This window comes from Hyaena hyaena, unplaced genomic scaffold (assembly GCF_003009895.1).
Source record: "Hyaena hyaena isolate Hyena2069 unplaced genomic scaffold, ASM300989v1 scaffold_1521, whole genome shotgun sequence".
NCBI classification, from domain to species: domain Eukaryota; kingdom Metazoa; phylum Chordata; class Mammalia; order Carnivora; family Hyaenidae; genus Hyaena; species Hyaena hyaena.
In genome coordinates, this window is record NW_024082155.1 from 142,491 (window position 1) to 167,364 (window position 24,874).

Below are 24,874 nucleotides of genomic sequence, written 5' to 3' on the forward strand. Positions count from 1 at the left end.
TCTAGAGTTCTCTGATTTGCTCATTTTAGCCACTCTGACTGGCATGAGGTGGTATCTCAGTGTGGTTTTGATTTGTATTTTCCTGATGAGTAGGGATGCTGAGCATCGTTTCATGTGTCTGTTGGCCATCTGGATGTCCTCTTTGGAGAAGTGTCTGTTCATATCTTCTGCCCATTTCTTTATTGGGTTGCTTGTCTTTTGGGTGTGGAGTTTGATGAGTTCCTTATAGATTTTGGATATTAACCCTTTATCTGATATGTCATTTGCAACTATCTTTTCCCATTCCCTTGGTTGCCTATTAGTTTTGTGGATTGTTTCTTTTGCCATGCAGAAGCTTTTAATCTTGATGAGGTCCCAATAGTTTATTTTTGCTCTTGATCCCCTGTTAATAAATGTCAACAAGATTTCAAATCTCGTTCAGTCTGTCTTCTGAACATCTCTTCTATTTGTTTATTCTTCTCTATACTGCTATAGAGTGCATCTCATTTCTCCTACATTACAATAGTAGTTTTTGATTAGTCTCTAAACTATAGTTTTCCACAAACTCAACCTTCATTCCTCTGCCAGACTAGCTATAAAAGATCTAGGCGTATTGAAACAAATTTCAATTTTTGAATTGCTTTTATTATGCTTCAGGATCAAATCCAGATGAAATCTAGATAGTTTGTATATCATGAACACTGAGGATGCTGCAGTGGAGGCATATAGCTGTCTGCTATGGAGTTAGGCAAGACTGGAGTTAAGTATGCATATTCATTAACTGGTCTTGATGGGATAATGCCTAATAAAGGCATTTAACTGTCTTTATGACTTTATGTCATTCATGAATGACTACATGCATTCATGCATGTAAGGTAATATTTGTTGAACTTGGAATAGTATAAGGGAAGGAAGGAAGGAAGAAAGGAAGGAAGGAAAGGGGGAAATTAGAGGGAAAGAAAGGAAGGAAAAAGACACAAGAAAATAAAAGAGGAAAGATTCTGTAAATTCCTAAAAGAAAATTTCTCTGCATAAAGAATTCATCTCAAGGGTGGGAATGCTTACCAGTACCTGGATTCATTCACTGAACTCCTGAACTCCTGATCATAATGAGCTATGTGTAAACCAAAGGGATCCAAGTATGCAGACCTCTGCTATGAGAATTGTCTACCTCTAAGGAGGTAGAACAGTTCCCTAGCTATTTCATAGCACAAGTTTGAGTAGTAGAGGTTATGAGTGAGGTCTGCAAAGCCATGGCCAGTGGAAGGCTGAGAAGCAACATGGACTGACAGTGTTAGTGTCATATACAGTAGAAAGTTTGGCATGGTTGGGGTAGAGTAGATGTGGAAGCATGAATAATAAAGTTGACACAGTTTTCTGGGAGGAGTGGCAGCTGTTGCAGTAGAGCCAGCATGGACATTAGTGTTACAGTTTAGGACCTGGAGAATTTGAGTTTTTAAAATCTTCACAGTGTAAGGAGAAGTAGAGGCATCAACAGCACTATGGATTTATGTGATCCCATTATACTAGTGGATGGCAGATAAATGGAAGGGAACAGCAGTTTTGAAGGTAAGCAGATGAGGCTTCACTTTAATTTCAGATCTAAAAGTTGACCTGATACCTCTCACCTCTTTCTCTCTCTGGAGCATCTCAATCTCATTTTTTTAAAAATTTCCATTGAAGTGATTTAAGATAATTATAGTCTTCAATATAATGACATATTACAGTTAATTCATACAAGGCCTATTTCATCATTTGTACTTGTTGGGTTGTTTATTTTCTTCCATTCCCATTCCCTACTTCCAAATTTTCTGGTTTGCAGCCTTAAATTTTGATACTTGGGTAACTCTTTACAAATCCTTTCATGATCTCATTCTCCTTTCTCTACTCTTGCTCCCCTTATTATTCACTTTGAGCTCTAGTCAGAGAGAACTGCTTGTAGTTATCTGAGAACAACATGTACTGTTTCTTCTCAACTCAAAAGTAAAATCTACATCTTATGAGAAAAAAACTAAATTGGTACTAAATTAATTATATTTAAAATATACAATGAAAATCAGAATCATTAACATGAAACTTTGATGACCAAGGTTTCTGAAGAATAATGGGCAATTGGGACAGGAATTGGTTTATTATTTATAATGTCCTTGGATTATTGGTCATATGGAAGAGTGGCGGTGGGCCAGGATGCTGGATTAGAATGACTTCTTACATTAAAAGTTGTCTCTTTTCTGTAGACATTTTGGAATATCATGGCAGAAATATGGGTGTAAATATACATTTATTACATCTGATTATTTCTTCAGGAGAAATTCCTAGACATATAATTTTGTGCCAATGGATACAACATATTTTCATTTACAAATATGAATTTTGTGGTAACTATTTTTGTTGTAAATTTTGAGTCTTTTGCATTCACATTCTGATGATTTTTGATAATTGACAGGTAACTAGCATACATTTTCTTAGAATCAAGACTAATATATCACAAGAATCATCTCTTTAATAGGAATTTGAATTATTCATTCATATAAATAAATAAGCCTGGCATCTTGAAGTTAGTTGCACCAAATATTTGTTCTATTCAACTATTCTTATTTTCATTCAATTTTGGCAATCTACATTTTAACATAAACTTTTTGGCATAATTGCACTAAGGAATATGTAGTCTTGTTAGCTTCCATTTGTCCTCATATTCCCTTTTGCATTTTTATTTCTGTGTATTTGTGTTCTTTCTCTTGACTTCTTAATTACACATTCTGGAAAAATATCTATCTCATGATCTTTTAAATAAATGACTATGGCCTCATTAATTGTAGTACTTTTCTCTTGATGCAAAAATGTAGTCAATATAAGTTTGTACTAAGGCTTCCTTTAAAATAAAATTATTAGGTACTGTATTTTGCTTAATATTTATGCCTATTGTAATTTCATAGGGAATGTATCAGTAAGCCAATTTATTTTATCAAGGTTGAAATATGAATGAAGAAAGGGTAGAAAATGAAATATAATAAAATTTACAGAAAATTGCCAAATATTAGCTATTGTGTTCTGATATTCACACAAACCAGTTCATAAAATCTATCTTTGCCCTTATCAAGCTTTTAAAATATTCTGATTCACTGTGTTTTAAGTGTTCATTTTTTACATTTTCTTTCTTCCATGTTTTGCTATGTGTTCTCAAATATGAATCGTATACTACTTTTGACAGATTTTGGGGAAGGAGTGAGTTGATGGTTCTGATTTTAGTGTTTGTATTGAACATATTTTATTTCTACTTACTTTTATTTCAAAGCATTTCTTTCTTAACTATTGACTGTATTTATTTTTGTTAGCTACCAAGTAACCTCCCTGTTTATATACTATTTCAATATTATCTTATGTATTATATTTCATAAAAATCCTCTCTGTTTAACTTATTGAGGCAAATGTAGATTCTATGTGAAATTTCTCTCTATGTAGTTTTCCTTACCTTAAGCATTTTTCATCCTTACTTGCACTTTTGTAATAGAATTTCTCAAAGTATCCACATCATGCTAGAGTTTGCTTTTCTTTCTTTTTGTTTGGTTTTGTTTTCTCTGCTTTAAAGCATTGTTTTGTTTTGTTTTGTTTTGTTGTGAGAAAGAGAGAGAGTGAATGAGGGAAGGGCAGAGGGAAAGGGAGAGAGAATCTTACGCAGACTCCACTGCTCAGCATGGAGACTGACATGGGCTCGATCTCACCACTGTGAAATCATGACCTGAGTCGAAATCAGGAGTCAGGCATTTAACCAACCTGGCCACCCAGGCACCCAGGTTTTAAATTCTTAAGTGTTCATACTTGTCTTTTCTTTCTTTGACTGCAGCCTGAGTTGTTAGGATGTCATTAGGACAAGGTTCAAGAGCTCCTCTTAGATTTCAAACAAGGAGTAGGAGTGGAGGAATGGAAAATTTAGAGCCTGTTAACAGGAAAAATTTCTCATTATGGATTTCCTCTGTCTTTGGGTTAAACCTCCCTGGGCCAAGTATTATAGGTGGTGTTTTGGGGCTTCCTTCTTAGGATGTTATGAGGGTGCTAATATTTTGGCCCAATTTTTCATAATTAATAAATTATACTGTTTTAGAAACATCTTTCTAGCAGTTGCCGCTCCTTAATCTTCATTGGAACCTGTTAATCTGATCTCATGAATGATTAAATATTGTTTCTGATTTAATTTATAGTCCTGATCCTTCTTCTTGGAAACCATACTCCAGAGTAAGATAAGTCCAAATACTACACATATCCTTAGCTAGGCTTCAACAGTTTGATTCATTCTCTCCCAAAGGAAAATTGATACATGATTAAGTATAAATCACCAAACCAAAATTTTAGGATACTCTGATATTTCCTTATTTCTGCTACTCCTTATCGCCAGTAAAAGAGAGTGGGAATGATTCCTTTCATAACAAAGTGGTACTTGGAGTGGTTTCTGGCTTTCTAAGTAGATCCTCAGAATGAGAGAAGTAAGGTAAACATGTCCTAACAGATTTTATTAATAGAGTAGCAGATATAATGCATATAAAGTTAGGCCATGCTTAATTTTAATAATAGCTCTAAAACTAGTGATATGACCATAGAAAATCTCTTAACTTATCTGAGTTTGATTCTTCATTTAATATAGTGGTAAAAATATGTATCACGCAGGGTTTATAAGGACTGAATATGAAAATAAGAAAATAGTGAAAATAATTAAACTAGTAGCTGGCACAGAGTAGGTGCTAAAAAGTGGATGTCATTGCTGACATAATTGAGGGAATTATTTAATTCTACAAGTTGAAAGTACCACACTGTGCCTCGGACATCTAGGAAAGAGAATTACTAAGTATTTTACTGATACTGTTTCAGTTAAACTGTGTCAATGTTGCCTTTGATTCCTTTTTTTATGAAACTCATCTATGTTCTTATAATAAATTTGAAACAATTAATATATGCTACAATTTGCTTCATTATTAAATCATTGTGTAACAACTTTGTCTTAAGAAATCTGACTTCAGTCTTTAAATCACTAGTATCTACTTTAGAGAGACATATCGTTTAATTTGGTGCTCCATTCACTTTTGATAGAAAGTTTACTAAATGTGGGGCTCCTGGATGGCTAAGTTGGTTAAGCATCCAACTTAGGCTCAGGTCATGATCTCATGGTTCATGGGTTCCAGTCCTGGATCGGGCTCTGTGCTGACAGCTAGCTCAGAGCCTGGAGCCTGTTTTGGATTCTGTGTCTTCCTCTCTTTCTGACTCTCCCCTGCTCACGGTATTTCTCTCTCAGTAATAAATAAAACATTAAAAAAAAATTTTTTTTAAAAGAAAGTTTACTACATGGGATTTAAAATACATGAATATTTCTCACAAATTAATGAGTGATGTCAAAGGAAGACAGAACACAGTGTGTTCTTAGCGCTTTATTGATTGCAGCTCATGAATTGCAGTAGACTGGAATCCAGATTTGTTTTGTGCTTGTTTCAACCTATTGATAGAGATGCTATCAGCCAGGGACACCTGGGGCATCACCAGGCCCAATGCCACTTGTGGCAGCTTCTGCATATGTTTCCCCCTCAGAAGCCAATGTCGTGGCTGAACTGGCCCCTGTGGCTCATACGATTGCAAGATGCACCTAGCATCAACCATTATGGATCTTTGAAAAACAAGGTTTAGGATTCCTAAGTCCTGGGGGTACAAGGCGTGCCCATAGGCTAGCGGCCAAGTTGCTGGCAGAGAAAGAGAGAGAGAGAGAAATATGTGGACCTAGGTTTCTTCCTTCATTGGATTCAAGAATGGGGTGACTGCAGTTTCACAGATTCACTCTTCACTGGTGAATTTAGAATGAAAGAGTAAGAATTAGGGAGTGGGAATTAGTGAGAATTAGGAAATAAGAAAGGAAAAGTAGGGTCACTCAAGCTGTCGGTTATTTAGTTCCACAAGACTTTGTAAAAAAGGAACTTCATGGGAGGGGAAGGCCTGGCCTCTGCTCAAGTTGTGTTGCTAGTAGCTGTGTCAATCAGCTGGCAGTATATTTATTAGGGATGGATGTCTGAAGTGGTTGCCTTGGCAGTCAAAAGCTTGATGTCAGGCATTTCCATTACAATCAAAAAAGCGTATTTCTAGGCATTTACACTACAAGATTGCTTTATTTTTTTCAAAAAAGTAAACATGACAATAAATAAAACTCTGCAATTAGCCCAATTATGACCATACCATTACTGTTCACTGTAACTCTATATACTGTGTCTCAAATTCGTGTGTGTCGTCAAATCCTTGCAGCAAATCATCAGTGGATAATGGCTTTACTAAGCATTAGAAATCTCACCTGTCACCTTTCTTTTTCATATTTTAATAATGGTCTTATTTATTCAAATAGTTTTCTAAAACCTGTATTTTATTGTTAAATATTCAGTTAGGCCAAAGTTGATTTTACTGTTAGATTCTCAAAAGATAATATTAAGGCTATTAAATGAGTGTGGCTTACTCTGATTCTCACTAAATAGATCACTAAGAACACAAGTATGCATAGACAAAATTAATGATTGAAAATATCAGGTAATAATAGGCATTGTATATAATTTAAACAAAGCATTATGACTTTTGTCAGATTGTTAATAGACTTTTGTGATAATATTTAAATTGTAACTTTTCTTATTTACACTGATGTATTTACAGTTGTTTGCCAGGATTTACTGGAAAAAACTGTGAGAAAGTAATTGACCACTGTAGACTGCTCAGCATCAACTATCTGAATGAAGAATGGTATTTCAATATAAGTGGAAGACTCAGAGTAAGTAATTTAATACATGGCAGAGTAATTTAACACTTGAAAATACAATAGCTTCAGGCAGTCTGTATTTCAAATGCTTTTATTAATCTAAGCCAGAGAATTATATCCTTATAGGTATATTTAAACATGACTTATATAAAGTTTAGTCGTAGAGATGTTTAACTTCTAAGAATTATGTAGGAGGGACATTAATAAGAGTTCCACTAAGTGTGTTTATTATAAAATAACTATATAGCTAATTGAGTCCTGGTAATATATCTCTGTATATATAAAACCACAGTCACTAATGCCTTAAGTTCTTAAAGTAGATGGAGAATAAAATTAGTCTTGGAGTTAGGATACACAAATACACGTTTGGATAGCTTTTAAAATGACTTTACAAATACACAATGGGTGTTCCCTACACAATGTAAGGCATATCCTAAAAGTCAGCATTTCCACTTTCAGTTATGTCTCCTGGAGAAATTATCAGGTGTGCACTGAAAGAGACCTATACAAGAATTTTCATGGCAAATCTGAAACAAACTAAAACCTATGGATAGGACAGTGGATAAATTCATAATGGCATAGTCACACCATTGGATTATAATGAGTGTTTAAAATAAGTGAACAATAGCGACATATATTATTACTTAAAAAGCATCAAAACATAATGTTGAATTTTAAAATCTTATTGAAGACTGATAGATACACACATAGTCTGATAATGATTACTTAAATTTTTAACTATTTAAATATTTTCTGATTGCATAAATATATAGCAAAAGTATAAATATGTATATCAGAAACACACACTGGCTTAACTAGAAAGGTTCTCCAAGGAGACAGGTGGGGAAAGAAATCAGCAAGGGTACAAAGGGAACTTCCAATCTATTTATAATCCTTTACTTCATTTTTTAAAAAAAGTTTATTTATTTTGAGAGACAGCACATGCATGAGTAGGAGAATGGCAGAAAGAGAGAATCCTTATAAGATTCAGTTTCATAAACTGTAAGGTCATGAGCTGTGCCAAAATCAAGAGTTGGACACTTAACCAACTGAACCACCCAGGTGCCCCTATAATGCTTTATTTCTTAAAACTGTTCTGGCAAATGATGGTAGAATTATGGCATTCATTTTATTTTTTTCTCTAAATACAAAATATTTTTTAAGCAATGAAAAGCCAACTTATGGAATGAATTATGGACAAATTTTATGTGTATACTTTTGTATACTTCTGGAAACCTGCTAAAATATAACAATGTTACTATACAAAAATATACAGGATTAGAATATATTTATTTTGCAAGCTGTAATACCTTAGATATTATAGCATATCATTTTTAGTTACTACTTCATTTGATCTACACTTAAATACCATTAAATTTATAGGAAATTAAAATGTCTGTTGAGCTTTTAATATTTAACTAAGTTCATATATTTTGATATGGAGGGATGAACATAGATTTAAACTTACTGTATGTAATTTTTAGGTACTCTTTCTTTTAGATACTATACATACCTACTTTCAGTTCGATGTGCTAGCACCTCTTTTTCCTTTAAAAAATATTTACCCTTTCCTTAATAGGAGATTGCCTAATCGAAATGTCTCTCCTACTTTGGTTTGAATTTCTTTTATATTACTTATGTTTTGGGTTTTCATTTCTGTTTTGTTCCAGGATAGTCTCTGAGCATTTATTTTGCATTTATTTTTAAGTTTCTCTTCTTCCTCCATCATTTATTTGTAGGAAATCTCACCTATTCTAGTGTCTCAACAATTATCTGTATGTTACTGACTCTAAATCCAGTTTTATTTTTTAAGGAACTTGACTGGACTTACCATCACCTTGCCAAATCTGCCTTCTCTATAATTCTACCTTAAATGATGACTTCCATTAGATAAAATATTAGCAAGAAGGAATGCCCTTGTCCTTCTCACTGGGTTAAAATTTAGATGATGATGAAGATAATGCACATTACTAATGGTTTTAACAATAAAATATTGTTTCAAATATACAGTCTTCCTTACTGATTAATAATTATAGTTATGGCTAGATTGAAATTCTGAAATATTTATATTTAAATTAAGTAATTTAAAATTTAATGTATATTCACAAATATATTTTCATATTGTGTAATGGGTATGAATGGTGGGAATTAACATTATTTTTCATGATATTTAGGTTCAGGGTAATATGTTAAAGAATAAAATACATATTATATTCAAATTATTTTAGGAAGTAAACAGAAACTGCAATTTTGTAGGTTATAATATTTTTTGGAAGTTTTTAAATGATATTTTTCTACTTTGATGTTTGTGTTATTAATTTATTAATATGTTTCAGAGACTATATGTTAAGCTATAATATTTTAAGAAGAATTATAAACTATTTCTTCTCCTACTTAGAGAAAACAAATATATTTACATTCAGAGGGAAAGAGAAGAGAGGGCATAAAACAAGCAAATAGTAATATGATACACTTAAATCCAGCTATATCCACGATCCCAGTAAATATAAATTGATTATACATTTCCATTAATAGGTAGAGATTACTAATGGCATATGAAACAATCTCTAATATATAAAAGATACTCATTTTGTATAAAAAGATAGAGACATGTTGAAAGCAAAATAAGGAGAAAGAGAAATATAAAAACTAAGCAAAATAATGAAATATATAAATATTAAGCAAAATGAATACTGGTGTAGTTTTATTAGTAAGAAATCTTCACTATATGTAGATTTCAATGTAATGAACTATTAAAAATGAAGGACTTTATTTCATCAACATAAGTAGGTCAACTAATCATATTGAATTATGCATTTAATAACAGAGCTTCAAAATATATGAAGCAGAAACTGGCATAATCCAAAAGAGAAATAAGTAAAACTAAAACTATAGTTGAGATATGAATACCTCCTATTCAGTCATTGGTAGAATAAATAGACCGAAAATCAGTAAAGATACACAAAACGTAAATGGCACTATCAATCCACTTACCTAAATGATAACAAAATGTAGCACACAATAGTTGCAGATTATTTATTCTTCTCAACAACACATGCACCTTATTCAGAGGCCTATTTCATCATGGGGAAGCAGAGGGCCTCAGCTGGAGCATTTCTCAAGTGCCTGCAGAGCAACTTCTTTATGGAAGGGTCCTTCACTGAGGCACATTTTTCCACATTGACTTAATACTTTTACACTCTGGCCACTTTCTTTCTCTCCCCACCAAGTCCATAAAGAGTCCAGAACCTTCTTTTCAGGGCTCCTTAGCAATGAAAGGATTCCTTCATTTGTGGTACATCCAATGGGACTCTTGCCCTATGTTGTTCCTCAGGGGGAAAAATGCCTGGTACTACTTTGTTCCTGTTGATGGCACTGTGGTGGTGAATGAATAAAGACTTGAATATCACTGCTTTAATTCAGCTCCATGTCCTATCACCTTGACACTTGAATAGTGGGGCATATTTACTCATGCAAAAGTATATGTATATTTTATTAGTCATTTTTAAAGAAAAGACACAATAAATTTAGGTAGTAGATTTTTATAGGTAATCTTAAGATATAAAAGCAAATGGAAAATAAACACTTTTAAAATGTTCAAACTTTCTAAAATTCAGTGAAATATCATTTGAGGCAATATGGACCTATCATTTTATATTTCTGAATTAAAACACAAAAGTATACACATTTAATGAGACAGCATTTTCACATGTATTTGGGGAAAATAGGACAGTTGGCAATGAGATTATATACCTAAGTTTTTCCATTTGTAATAATTCAATATTTTAAAATACCTAAAGTAAGAAAGCAGAATTATATTAAACCTGTATAGAAAATATTCACTATATTATTATTTATTTTAGAATAAAAGTAATCAAATTAAGCAAATAAGAATAGCTTAACAATTATAATGTATCCCTTTAATAAAATATGCATCTAAATTAGATTATGTTTTTGAAGGGTATTGTGATATTCGAAAAGTACACAGATCAAAATGTTGGATGAGAGCTGGCTATATTATTCTAACTGTAATTTGGGTTTAGATGTGTGTGTATATATATATACATGTATATATATATGTATATATATAAGGTATTTAGCTTCTTGAAACAAAATGAAATATGTACTTCCTGGATTGTAAGACAGGTCAATAGGCATGGCAGCACTACTCCAACAGAAATTATCCATTGGACTTCATCTCTCAGAGCATTCAGACATCATGAAAGATTATATATCAAGACCCCAGGCTTTTCCAAGGCAGTAAGAAGTGCAGGGAGCAAGGGGAACCAGTTAGATGGTACAAGGTGGTATAGCTCCTGATGTCATCCATCCCTATAATCACTCAGGACTTTGTAATTTATTAATAAATATAAATTTCCCCTATATATTTGAATTGACTTAATAGAAAGAGTGAAGTATCCAAGGTTACAACCTATGTACTATAGGGACAAGTTAATATACACAGGGACAGAAAAACAGAGAGCCAGAGAGAATCATAGGGCTTAGAGAGGCTCTGAGTCAAAATCCATATCCTGAGTTGTTAACCTGAGTTAACTCTAGTTGTGATGGCCAGTGGAGCCTGAATGACATTTGTATTGTACAGATGTGTATAATAAGGGTTAGAAGAAAATAAGCCAACAATGTGGCAGTGGTTTACTCTGGTTAATGGAATTAGACTAAAATTATAACCAGAAAAAAAGGTTTTGTCTATTTTGAATATACATTTAATTGGAATATTATGAAGAATAAAGCATATTCCATAACAACTTTGACATTGGAAAGTTTATATTAAATGCAACAGGCTGTGGCAAAAAAACCCTGTAGGTCAGAACTTTATTAATTCTAAGCCATGCTCTTCATCATGAGTTAAATTTCCCTTTTTTCAATTCATTTTCTCTATAATTAAAGTGGCAAAAGTATGCTGAACCTTCTCATTGAAATTATGATGAGGAATTTCTAATCAAGCAGTTTCACAAAGTCAATATTAATCTCAATATTAGTAATATAAATAGTTCCCATGATAAAACAATTGTTACTTCCCAAATGAGAGTCAGATTTCTAATAACCACAAAAAAAAGATCATTGAAAACAATTAAGATCTCATAGTGAAAAAAGTGGAAAAAACTATTCTTACTGTCTTTTCATATTTATAAAAATGAATAGTGGCACCTAGGTGGCTCAGTCTGTTGAGCTTTCTCCTCTTGATAGCGACTCAGGTTGTGATCTCAAAGTTGTGAGATCTAGTCCTGCATCAGCTCCCTGTTGAGCATGAAGCCTGTTTGGGATTCTTTCTCTTCCCTCTCTCTCTGCTTATCCCCCAATCATGCATGTGTGAATGCTCTCTCTCTCTCAAAATAAATAAATTAATACTTTAATATTAAATTAAAAATAATGGGGTGACTGGGTTGCTCAGTTAGTTAAGTGTCCAACTTCCGCTCAGGTTGTAATTTCACAGTTCATGAGTTTGAGTCCACATTGGGCTTTGTGCTGACAACTTGGAGCCTGGAGCCTGCTTCACATTCTGTGTGTGTGTCTCTCTCTGCCCCTCCCCTGATTGTGCTCTGTCTCTCAAAAATAAAATAAACATTAAAAAATTGTTTAAAGAATTTTAAAAATGAACAAATTATAGCCACTAAATTAAAAAAATATGATTCATATTATGCACACTATAAAGTTAGAATATGGGCTCTATACAATTAAATACTATTTACATTGCATCATACCAGTGATTTGCCTTAGTGTTTCAAGGATTTACTAATAAATTTAATTTAATTTTTGATCGATAATATACACAGAAAGAGCCACAATTTCTGATCTGTGTCCATCCAAATATTTTATAACATTCTGATTTTATGCCAGAATTGTTGACTGCTGCTTTTTATACCATCAAAGAAAATGCCATAAGAGCTTTATACACTGCTCCTTTGGTTCTCTTCTTTTATAACTGGTTCAGGGATGCAGATATAAGGATGCTGTTTATGTTTTATCTGATCTTTCTAAGTTTCCTATAAGGTTTCATTGGGGAAGCAACAAAAAAAAACACAAAATTTAAAACTCATCTAGTTTAACTTTACCATCTGTTTCATTCCTCTTTTCTATTTCCATCCTCTAGTTAAATCTTTTTTTTTCAATAATTTTCAACAAGCGTGACTTATGCAAACTCACACTGAACACTGAAAGAAGTAAAACTCAAATTAGAATTTCATATGAATACAATTTGCATTTGGGATAAGAGTTAGGTTTTAAAATTGTAGTTGCAACAACAGAAAATCTAAACAGAATATTTCTCTCACTCTTTCCCTCTCCACTCTCTCTCTCTCTCTCTCTCTCTCACACACACACACACACACCCATAAGAATTTGAAAGCTCACAAAATTAGACTTTCCAGGGGCTGGATCAGGTAAGCATTTATCCAGAGCCTCAATGTAATCACACTAAAATAGCAACAGTTCCTTAAAAGTCCTTAGAAGAACCCAAAAATGCTCTCTTCTGGCCTCAGGGCCTTTATCTTGAAGATTTTGACCCAAATTTCTGATTTGTGGGGTTCTCCATTCTTTTTCTCTATTTTCTAAAAAGTTTACCTTTTCAGTAAATTCTTCCACAGACATCCAATTGGAATGTTGAATACTCACTTCAGGTCCGTACATGTTATCTCCTTTTTGTGTGTTTCTTCTTAACAACTGTTGCTATTCAGTTTCCAGGATACAGTATAGTTATTCACATATATTTTTCATTGTCTATAAGAGTATATTAGGATGAAATTTAAGCTCTATATAAGTAAATATCTTTGTTTCTTTGTACAAGATCACCCTTCTTCTGGAGAAGGTGGCAAAATTTCAGCAAAGGCAAGTCATGCCAAGTGTAGTAGATAGGAGCCAAGAGATGCTTCTATGTTGGAAGAGCACAGTCTCCAGAAACTGACCAACACAAGGTCTCTCTTAGTAATGGGATAGTCAAAGCTAGCTTGACATAGAATTTGGGGGAGAGGTACACGTGGTGAAGGTGGAAAGAATGATGTAATGCACAAAATAAACTTCAATGTTGTTTTTTTACGTAAAAGATGGTAAAAAGTCAACAAATCAAAGAAAGGAACATTGGATAAGCTAAATAGGTTATGAACACTCAAAAATATCAGTTTGTACACATAAACAAAATGAAAAAAAATCTAAAATTGACACTGTGATCTGCTGCAGAAGCTAATAAGTTGAACAGAAAAGCTGAAACTTCTTCCTACTAGCTGAAGCCTTTCCTACTATACAAGCTGTACCTTGTAATTGTACCCTCAACTATAAAACACACCAATATGTTCATTCTTTATCAGTCCTCAGAGACATTTCTTCAGGTTTCGAGAATGGATGGGTAGTGCCATAGTTTGTGGTGAGAGATATAGACATCTCTGGAAAAAAAAAAACAAACAGGTAAAATCAGATATAAAAGTTCCCTGGAGCAATCACCTATAATTTTGGTCCCCTGGGGGATACTTGTTGGTGTCTAGAGACATTTTTGGTTGTCACGAATAGAGATTGAGCCTGTTACTGCTATCTGGTGGATAGCAGCCAGGTTTGCTGCTAAGCATCCTGCAATGCACGTGACAGCTCTCCACAACAAAGAAATATCAGGTTCAAAATATCTATATTACTGTAGTTCCTAAAACCTGCCTTAGAGGAAGTATAGGCTGTGAAAGTTGGAAAATAATAAAACCTGTGTACAGGCAGAAGAATAGACTTCATGACAGTTAAAGAACCTCAGACCCATAACATAAGACAGAATTCCAGACTGAGAAACCTTTTTTCTAGTTTATGTGAGCTCTGCAACCAAGTTAGGTACCTACAGTAGGTTAAGTCAAATTGTTTTCCCATTATTTTTCTTCCTTTGTTGGGAACAAACTGTTACTTTCAGTTCAGAAAGAGGAATATATGCTGCTTGGTCACAAACTCTGCTTCTTTGTATTATTTTTTAATATCTATTTACTATTGAGAGAGAGAGAGAGAGAGAGAAAGAATGTGAGCAGCGGATGGGCAGAGGGAGGGAGAGGCACAGAAGCTGAAGGAGGCTCCAGACTGTGAGCTGTCAGTGCAGAGCCTGACATAGGTCTCGAACCCATGAACCGTGATATCATGATCTGAGCTGAGGTTGGTTGCTTAACCGATTGAGCCACCCAGACACCACACAAACTCTGATTCTTAACCCTTCCCTCTGAAATACTGAGTTAAATTGGTTTGATTTTTTTCTGCTTATTACATTATTGAACATTTGGATGAAAAATCTGGAGGTTAAGTAGCATGAAATGTGTGATGAGAATGAGTTCTCTCTACTTTGATTTTAAGGAGAGGGGAGACAGGAATAGGATTCCAGATTTATTAAACATAAAATGGCTAAATTAAAAAGTCATTGAACTACTTGAAGTAGTTTTAGGAAAGCTATATAATCAGGGTGCACTTCAATAATCTTCTGATCCATGTCTTATACCTCAGAGACTGTTATTCCTTTGCTCTTCTCTGTCTTTCATAGACATGTTTCTCAATGGCTTTCTCTATGTACTTCATTAAGTGGGTAATTTATGCTCCCCCTCTTGAGATTTTTGGTGGGGAAGTTGACTATTGCCTGAAATAGTGTTTGAAAAAAGAATAGTGTCCTCACATTAGCTTTAATCTTGTAAGTCTTTTCATGTGCATATGTTACTTTTTTATTTTAGTTCTTCAATATATTTTAATCATTTGAATCACAATCATATTTTCAGTAAGAAAGCACAAACAACTTGTTTTGACTTGGAATAAATGTTTTCAAAGAATACATAGAAAACCTGTCCCTAGATGTTTAATTAATTCTCAAAAGATTTCATAGTCCTACATTGTTAGTAAAAAAGTAGTAGAAACTTTTTTATGGTTAGACTAACATCATATTATCTGAGTCATCTTGACTTCGCCTTCCTAGGCAGCAAGTGATATTAAAGCAACAGGTGTTCCCATCTTAGAATGACTAATAGAAATTTAAGTTACCACACAGCTTCAATTGTATGTCAAGAATTTTGTGTACAGAAAACATATGGGTGTCTTAATAGTAGTTCTAGGACAAAAATACTCAGGGATTAGTGTTTATATCCAATTTACTTCTAGATACAGAGTAGATATGGAAGTTAACTCATTTACAGCAAGTAATATTTTATAATTCCATATATTTTCTATGTGATTATAACATTTAGTACTACCTATATAATAGCTAATGATGAATATATTCAGAAATTTCTCTCACATTAAAAAATAAGTTTTATTTTATTTTATACACTTATCAATTTATAAGACCAAGAATGGAGAGGGTTTCAAGCATATATTTTATCCAAATTGACTACTTTCATTAGAATTTTTATATCAAGTGACAAAGTAAATTAAAACAGCTTAATTATAAGAAATGAGAACTTAATCTAAACTAGTGCAATCCCTGTGAATGGTGGAAATGTTTATATTTAAAGGAAACTAATATAAACACTTTAAATATCTTAGAGAAACTGTAAGTGCCAATAGGTCTTCATTCATAATGAAAGAGAAAAATCAATAGAAAAAAATCATGAAGAAGTTATTACAGTTTAAAATTTTGCCTCTTGTAATTAAGGAAAAAATCATTGGTGAAGATATTTTTCAAAGTGTGGTTATTTATATTAATCGCATTCATATTATGTTTTGAATCTCTAAGAAGGACCTTTTCCCAAAGTACTCATTAATAGGAGTTAGAGCCATAATATCTGTAGATCTGCTAAGGCTAAAATTATCTAAAAAGAAATATCAAAAGTGCATGTGAAGTTAAACTGAAGGCATAGCTTTCATGAACAGTTTCAGGGGAATCCAGAGTAGTGTTGAGTGAAGAAAGGCACCCAAAATGCCATGCTCTACTCCGTAGAACCTATCAATATTATCTGACATGGAAAAAGAGATGCTGAAGATGTGATCAAGATAAGGATTTGATATAATATCCTGGATTATCCAGATAGGCTTCATGTAATCACAAAGATCCTTATAAGAGGGCTACAGAAGGAGTCTGAGACCATGAAAGTGATGTGATGATGGAAATAGATTGAAATGATGTTCTTTGATGGTAAAGGGATTGTCCATGAGCTAAGGAATATAGGAACCACTAGAAGGTGAAACAGGTAAGGAAACAGATTGTCCCTTTAGAGCCTGCAGAAGCAGCTAGCCATCCTGAAGCCTCACTTTATCTATGTCGGACTGATTATGGACTGCCAACCTTCATAAATATAAGAGAATAAATATTTTACATTACTAAGGTTATAGTAATTTATTATTACAGTAATGGGAAAGAAAACACATTTCCAATAAAATGATTTTTAACACAAATATTTGCTAGCTGAAAATGATTAGAGAAGCTCCCTAACTGAACACATACATTTGCATATAAGAGAGGCCATAGGTCCTCTCCAAAAGATAACCATGAAACACAAAAATAAGTCACTCTAGGTTTATTCTTAGAGGCCATTTCTAGTTTTAGTTGAGTTTTAGGGCTGTCTGTAACTAATTGGTGCAGATGAACTAGTGCAGATCAGGAAAAAAAAAAAAAAGGAACAGGATGATTGGTTGGTTCTGTATCTTATAAGAAATGGACTCATCATTCATTGGTTAAAATTCTGTTTACTTTGAAATGGTGGGCATGCTTATGGGTCCATTTGTCACTTACTTAGGGAAACAGCAGGCATGCTCATAAAGTGAGGTCTTGTCTTTTAACATTTTGCTCTCCCATTACTCACTGAGACAGGAAAAGCCCCAGCTAATGTATCCAGCATGTGTACGTGACTTACTAATTTATCACCCACACCAGGACACAGTGGAGAATTAAATGAGGTCCTATCAATTTTTTTGTCTGCTATAACAGGCTTTGAACTAGGGCTGGTTGATACATGAAGCCCTGTTTAACTGGTATTTTTCCCAATTTTTATTAATTGTGATCTATATGATCCTGATATTATCTTTAACAAATTATGAAATAATTTTTTCACCTGGCAGTCTAAGAAACCAATGGAAGTATTAATGAAAAATGAGGTAATCCACACTACAAAGTAAGAACCATATATAATTTACTATATGTCCAACATCTTGATGATAAATAAAATCATAGGTAATCACAGAGGCTCGTGAATTAACTAACTTTCATTATTCCTAAGTAAGTAATTAGTCAGGGGCCTCTACGGAAAATGTCCCTATCCTTCTTATTTGTGCCACGTCACTAGCTGTTCTCACTGAAATAGTATTTATTGAAAAACCACTTTGTAGATATTGTGTATGTAGGCATACACTACCAAACAAGACAGATCATGGTCCTGTCTCATGCTTTACATTAATCACTCAAAGTTTAGGTTTGATGACTGTATTCATCTATTATAAAGAAGGATTAAAAAAGAATGAAATCTTGTCATTTGCAAAGACATGAATGGAGCTAAAGAGTATTATGCTAAGCAAAATAAGTCAGAGGAAGACAAATACCATATGATTTCATTCAGATGTGGAATTTAGGAAACAAAACAGGTAAACATAGGGGGCAAAAAGAGAGGCAAATCAAGAAACAGATTCTTAACTATAGAGAACAAACAGGATTACTGGAGGAGTGGACAGGAGATGGGTTAAATGAGAGATGGGTGTTAAGGAAGTCAATTGTGATGAGCGCTGGGTATTATATGTAAGTGACGAATCACTAAATTCTGCACCTGAAACTAATATCACATAGTATGGTAACTAATTGGAATTTAAATAAAAATTTGGAGGAAAAAAAAGGAAAGATTATTTCCTCAAACTGACAGCAAGAGAGAGAGAGACAGAGAAAGAGAGAGAGAGGAACTTAAATACATTTAATTCTACTTCAATATATGATAAATGTTAAATATTGTTCCCACTACCTTTCCCCAGCTTTTAATAATCTTTTCTACTTGAATTCTGTGGTTGGACAGAAAAGTTCAGTAGAATGGATATTGCATGCAGATGAGTGGCCACAATACAAATGTTGACGTTCTAGAGAGAATAGGAGTGACAGTATTTTTGTTGTTTGTTGCTAATGTATTTTGAATTTGCTATTAGCAAATCTGGGTCAGTCCCTAATTATTCTTACATCTTCTATGAGAACACAGAAAGACATTTGCTTCACTAATTCTTTGTCAGTTACCAAATACTTTCAGCTGGATGGTCACCTGAAGTGCTTTTTCAGCTGCCCTTCACAAAGTTAGTATGTTTTTGCAAGCAATCTTTCTTAATTTACCAAAAATTCCTTCTGACAATATGCTGATGACTAGAACTCTTTACAATGAGGTGCAAAGTTTAATTACATAATTGTAACAAAAAGGCTTAATATGGACTGTCACCCAGTTAAATTTTTATGCAAAGAAAATTAAAATTACTCATCTCATTTGAACAGTGAATATAGAAATCAGGATACATAAATTAAATTTCAGTTTCTAAAAACTAGGTGTCTTTCTTCTTACTCCGCAAAGTTCTAATTGGCCAACCACATCGTTTTAATACATGCATTCTGTCTCTTCAGCAATGATGTTAAGGACACAGTGGTGTTATCCAAGGTGAATGAGCTGAACTTTAAAATAAACCGAATTGTCCTTAATCTCCTCATTAAAACTCCTGATATAGGGGCACATAGGTGGCTCAGTAGGATAAGCGTCTAATTTATCCAAAATTTTGGCTGAGGTCATAGTCTCACAGTTTGCGGGTTTGACCCCATGTCACATTTTGTGTTGACAGCATGTGGAGCCTGCTTGGAATTCTCTATCTCCCTTTCTCTCTCCCCTCTCCCTTCTCATGCTTCCATGTCGGCTTTCTCTCTCTCTCTCTCTCTCTCTCTCTCTTTCTCAGAAAAAAAAAAAAAAAAACCCCAAAAGGAAAAACCTCCTGATATGGAAAGTAAATATAAGATCTAAAAAGAGACACTTAAGGAGAGAGTGGCCAAGATGGAGTGGCAGCATGGAAGTTCTCTCATCCATGAATGCAGCTAGATCAGCACCAAACCATTTTGCATGCCTAGAACATTGATCTGAGGACTAACACAACAATGTCCTTAACTTGAGCCACAGAATTCAGCAGGTACATTTTGCAGAGCTGTGAACTGGGGGATAGAGAAGCCCCGGATGATAGGGAGCTGTTTGTGCAGGGAGAGGACAGAGAAAGAGGGGAGAGTACAGGAAAACCACTTTCCCACCAAAAGTGGCTGGAAAGAGAAAGAGTGAAAACAACTATAGGTGACAGAACAAGAAAGGGAGAAAGGAGAGACTCTCAATACCGTTATGACACTATAAACAGCGGGGAGCAGAATCAGAAATTCTGCAGCTCAATACATGGCTGCACTCTGATGGGAAGGGTGAATCTTCAGGAGCAGGTAGCAAGGTCCAAGGGATCTACAGGTCACAGGGGGAGAAACTATTGCTCTGCTAGGAGGGCATTTGATAGAGGCCATATGGCCTCGGGAAGGTCCAGTGAATCCTGGATATAGCCATATTTGCTGGTACTGGAACAAAGACACCAGTGAAACCTGGCACCAGCTATGTGTTGTGTTTTGCCATAATCTCTGAGCCTCTGTTGCTGTGTGATCGCACAAACTTTTTCTGGGAAAAGCAGGCACCCAGCCGCAATCTTTGAACCTCAGCAACAGTGTGACTGCATGAATGTTCCTGGGGAACAAGCCAGCAGCTGGCTATTGCCCAGCGAGACCCTCCCACAGAGGGTCAGAGATATATTCAGGATATTTCATCCTAAAGCAAAGGAATGTACATTTTTCTCCAGTGCACATGGAACATTCTCCAGAATAGATCACATACTGGGACACAAATCATCCCTCAACAAGTACAAAAAGATCATACTGTGCATGTTATCAGACCACAACACTATGAAACTCGAAATCAGTGGCAAGAAAAATTTTGGAAAGACAACAAATACTTGGAGATTAATGAACACCTTAGTGAATGAATGGGTTAGCCAAAAAGTTAAAGAGGAAATTAAAAAGTACATGAAAGCTAATGAAAAAACGCAACAGCCCAAAACCTCTGGGATGAAGCAAACGATGTCATAAGAGGGAAATATATAGCAATACAGGCCTTCCAAAAGAAGAAAGGTCTCAGGTACACAACTTAACCTTACACCTTAAAGAGTTGGAAAAAGAAAAGCAGATGAAACCCAAAACCATCAGAGGATGGGAAAAACAAAACAAACAAACAAAAACAGTAGAAAAGATCAATGAAACCAGGAGCTAATTATTTGAAAGAGTTAACAAAATTGATAAACCCTAGCCAGTTTGATCAAAAAGAAAAAGGAAAGGACCCCTAACAAATAATATAAAAAATGAAAGAGACCACAAACAACATTGTAGAAGTGCAAACAATAAAAAGAGTGTATTTTGAGCAATTGTATACCAATAAATTGGGCAATCTGGAAGAAATGGACAAATTCCTAGAAGCATATAAACTACCAAAACTGAAACAGGAAGAAATAGAAAGCTTAATCAGACCCATTACCATTGGAGAAGTCAAATCAGTAATCAAAACTCTCCCAAAAAACAAGAATCCAGCTGGATGGCTTTCCAGGTTAATTTTACCAAACATTTAAAGAAGAGTTAAAACCCATTATTTTGAAGCTCTTCCAAAAAAATAGAAATGAAATGAAAATTTCCAAACTCATTCTATGAGGCCAGCATTACCTTGATTCCAAAACCAGACAAAAACTCCAACAAAAAAGGGACTATAGGCCAATTTCCCTGATCAACATAGATGCAAAAGTTCTCAAGAAGATACTAGCCAACCGGATCCAACAGTACGTTACAAGAATTATCCACCATCATCAAGTGGGATTTTTTTTTTTAATTTTTATGTCTTTATTTTATTTTGAGAGAGAGAGACAGAGAGCAAGCAGGGGAGGGGAGGGAGAGAGGGAGACACAGAAGCTGAAGCAGACTCCAGGCTAGGAGCTGTCAGCACAGAGCCTGATGTGGGGCTCGAACCCATGGACTGTGAGATCATGACCTGAGCCGAAGTCGGACACTTAAGCGACTGAGCCACCCAGGTGCTCCATCAAGTGGGATTTATACCTGAGATGCAGGGATGGTTCAATGCCCACAAATCCATCAGTGTGATACATCACAATAATAAAAGAAAGGACCAGAACCACATAATCCTCTCAATAGATTCAGAGAAAGCATTTGACAAAATATGGCATCCTTTCTTGATAAAAACTCTCAAGAATGTAGGGATAGAAGGATCATACCTCAAGATCATAAAAGCTATATATGAAAGACTCACCACGAATAGCATCCCCCAATGGGGAAAAACAGAGCTTTCCCCCTAAGGTTGGGAACACAACAGGAATGTCCACTCTTGTCACTGTTACTCAATATAGTATTGAAAGTCCTAGCCTCAGCAAACAGACAACACAAAGAAATGAAATGTGTCTAAATAGGCCAGGAGGAAGTCAAACTTTCATGCTTTGCAGACGACATGATACTCTATATGGAAAACCCAAAAGATTCCACCAAAAAACTGCAAGAATGGATTCATGAATTCAGCAGTGTCACAGAATATCAGTTGCATTTCTATACACCAATAATGAAGCAGCAGAAAGAGGAATCAAGAAAACAATCCAATTTATAATTACACCAAAACCCATAAAATACCTAGGAATAAACCTAACCAAAAACATGAAAAACCTATACACAGAAAACTATAGAAAGCTTAAGAAAGAAATTGAGAAGACACACACACACACACACACAGAAAAAGAAAATCATTCCATGGTCATGGGTTGGAGGAACAAATATTGTTAAAATGTCAATAGTAACCTATTGACTACCCTATCAAAATATCACCAGCATTCTTCACAGAGCTAGAACAAACAATCCGAAAATTTGTATCTAACTAGAAAAGACCCTGAATAGCCAAAGTAATCCTAAAAAATGAAACCAAATCTGGAGGCATCACAATCCCAGACTTCAAGATGTATTACAAGGCTGTAATCATCAAAGACTATATGGTACTGGCACAAAAACTAGAACAAATTAGAGAACCCAGAAGTGGACCCACAAACATGGCCAACAAATCTTTGACAAGGCAGGAAATAATATCCAGTGGAAAAAAGACAGTCTCTTCAACAAATGGTGTTGAGAAAACTGCACAGTAACATGCAGAAGACTGAACCTGGACTCCTTTCTTATACCATAAACAAAAATAAACTCAATATGTATGAAATATCTAAACGTAAGATAGGAAGCCATCAAAATCCTAGTGGAGAAAGCAAGCAAAAACCTCTTTGACCTCAGCTCAGCAACTTCTGACTCAACATGTCTCTGAAGGCAAGAGAAATAAAAGCAAAAATGAATTATAAGGACCTCATCAAAATAAAAAGCTTCTATACAGTGAAGGAAATGATCAGCAAAACTAAAAGGCAACCTATGGAATGGGAGAAGGTATTTTCAAATGATGTATCAGATAAAGGATTAGTACCCAAAATCTATTAACTATAAATAGTTAATAGCATTAACTATTTTCAAACTCAACACCCAAAAAACAAATAATCCAGTGAGGAAATGGACAAAAGACATGAATAGACACTTCTGCAAGAGATATTCAGATGGCTACCAGACACATGAAAAAATGCTCAACATCAGTCATCATCAAGGAAATACAAATCAAAACCTGAATGAGATACCACCTCACACCTGTTAAAATGGCTAAAATTAACAACTCAGGCAATGACAGATCTTGGTGAGGATGTGGAGAAAGAGGAACCCTTTTCCACTGCTGGCGGGAATGTAAACTGGTGCAGCCATTCTGGAAAATAGTATGGAGGTTCATCAAAAAATTAAAAATAGAACTGCCTACAACCCAGAAATTGCACCACTAGGTTGTTATGCAAGGGATGCAGATGTGCTGCTTCGAAGGAGCAGTGCACCCCAATGTTAATACAAGCACTATTGACAATAGCTGAAGTATGGAAAGAGTTCCAATATATATCAAGAAATGAATGGGCAAAGAAGATGTGGTGTGCATATATATATATATATACATACACACACAATATAATATTACTTTTCAATAAAAAATAATGAAACCTTGTCATTTTCAGAAACGTGGATGGAACAAGAGTGTATTATGCTAAGCAAAATTAGTCAGAGAAAGACAAATATATGACTTCATTCATATGTAGAATTTAAGATGAACATAAGGGAAGGGAAGCAAAAATAATTTAAAAACATGGAAGGGGTCAAAATATAAGAGCTTTTTCTAATATAGAAAATAATCTGTGGGTTACTGGAGTGGTTTTGGGTGCAGGAATGCTCTAAATGAGCAAGGGGCATTAAGGACACTTGCTGAGATGAGCACTGGCTATTATTCTTAGGGGATAAATCACTGGATTCCAATCCTGAAATCATTATTGCACTATATTCTAACTAACTTGGATGTAAATTTAAAAAAATAAATTAAAAAAGGGAAAATAAGCTGAAAGAAACAGAGAAAACAAGAAGAGAATTAGTTTTTCATTTTTTAATCAGGATTTTTTTCAACACAAAGTAATACATGTTAATTTGTAAGAAAAATACTATAAAAATACAGAAAATCATAGAGCAAAACATAAAAATTATCTACAATATCAACTCTCTAGAAAAAACAATTCTTAACATTTTGGTGTATATTATATACCATTAATTATTAAGATACATATATACTCAGTATTTTTTCTATGCTTAGCTGTGTTTTCTTTTAAACAAAAATAGAATCCTGCATTAAACTATATCATATATAGTATTCTACACATTTGTGTATGGTAAATACCATTAACTCTTTCCTAATAGCATTAACTATTTTTAAATGATAACATGATATTTTTATATATTTAATTAACCTTAAATTGAAAAACTGACTCTTTTATATGTTTTGCTATGAAAAATAATGCCATAATTTTTAAAAAATAGAACACCTGAAGGACTTCTAAAATTACCTAGAATCACCCCCAAGAGGATCCAATGGTGAATTTCAATATTTTTGATGTTGTCCATCTTGATCTCTTTTATGAGGACCAAGAATTAAAATCTTAAACTAATATCTACCTATTTATGAAAATATATTTAATAAC

The 24,874-nt window shown here is 34.2% G+C and overlaps 1 protein-coding gene across 1 annotated transcript in view; it reads left to right on the forward strand.

Moving 5' to 3' along the window:
- Positions 1–24,874, forward strand: part of LOC120225841 (protein eyes shut homolog) — a 160,414-nt gene that overhangs the window by 99,776 nt on the left and 35,764 nt on the right. Inside the window, exon 5 of the mRNA XM_039224025.1 lies at positions 6,652–6,766. Coding sequence (XP_039079956.1) covers positions 6,652–6,766 — 115 coding nt within the window. The remainder of the gene's footprint in view (positions 1–6,651; positions 6,767–24,874) is intronic.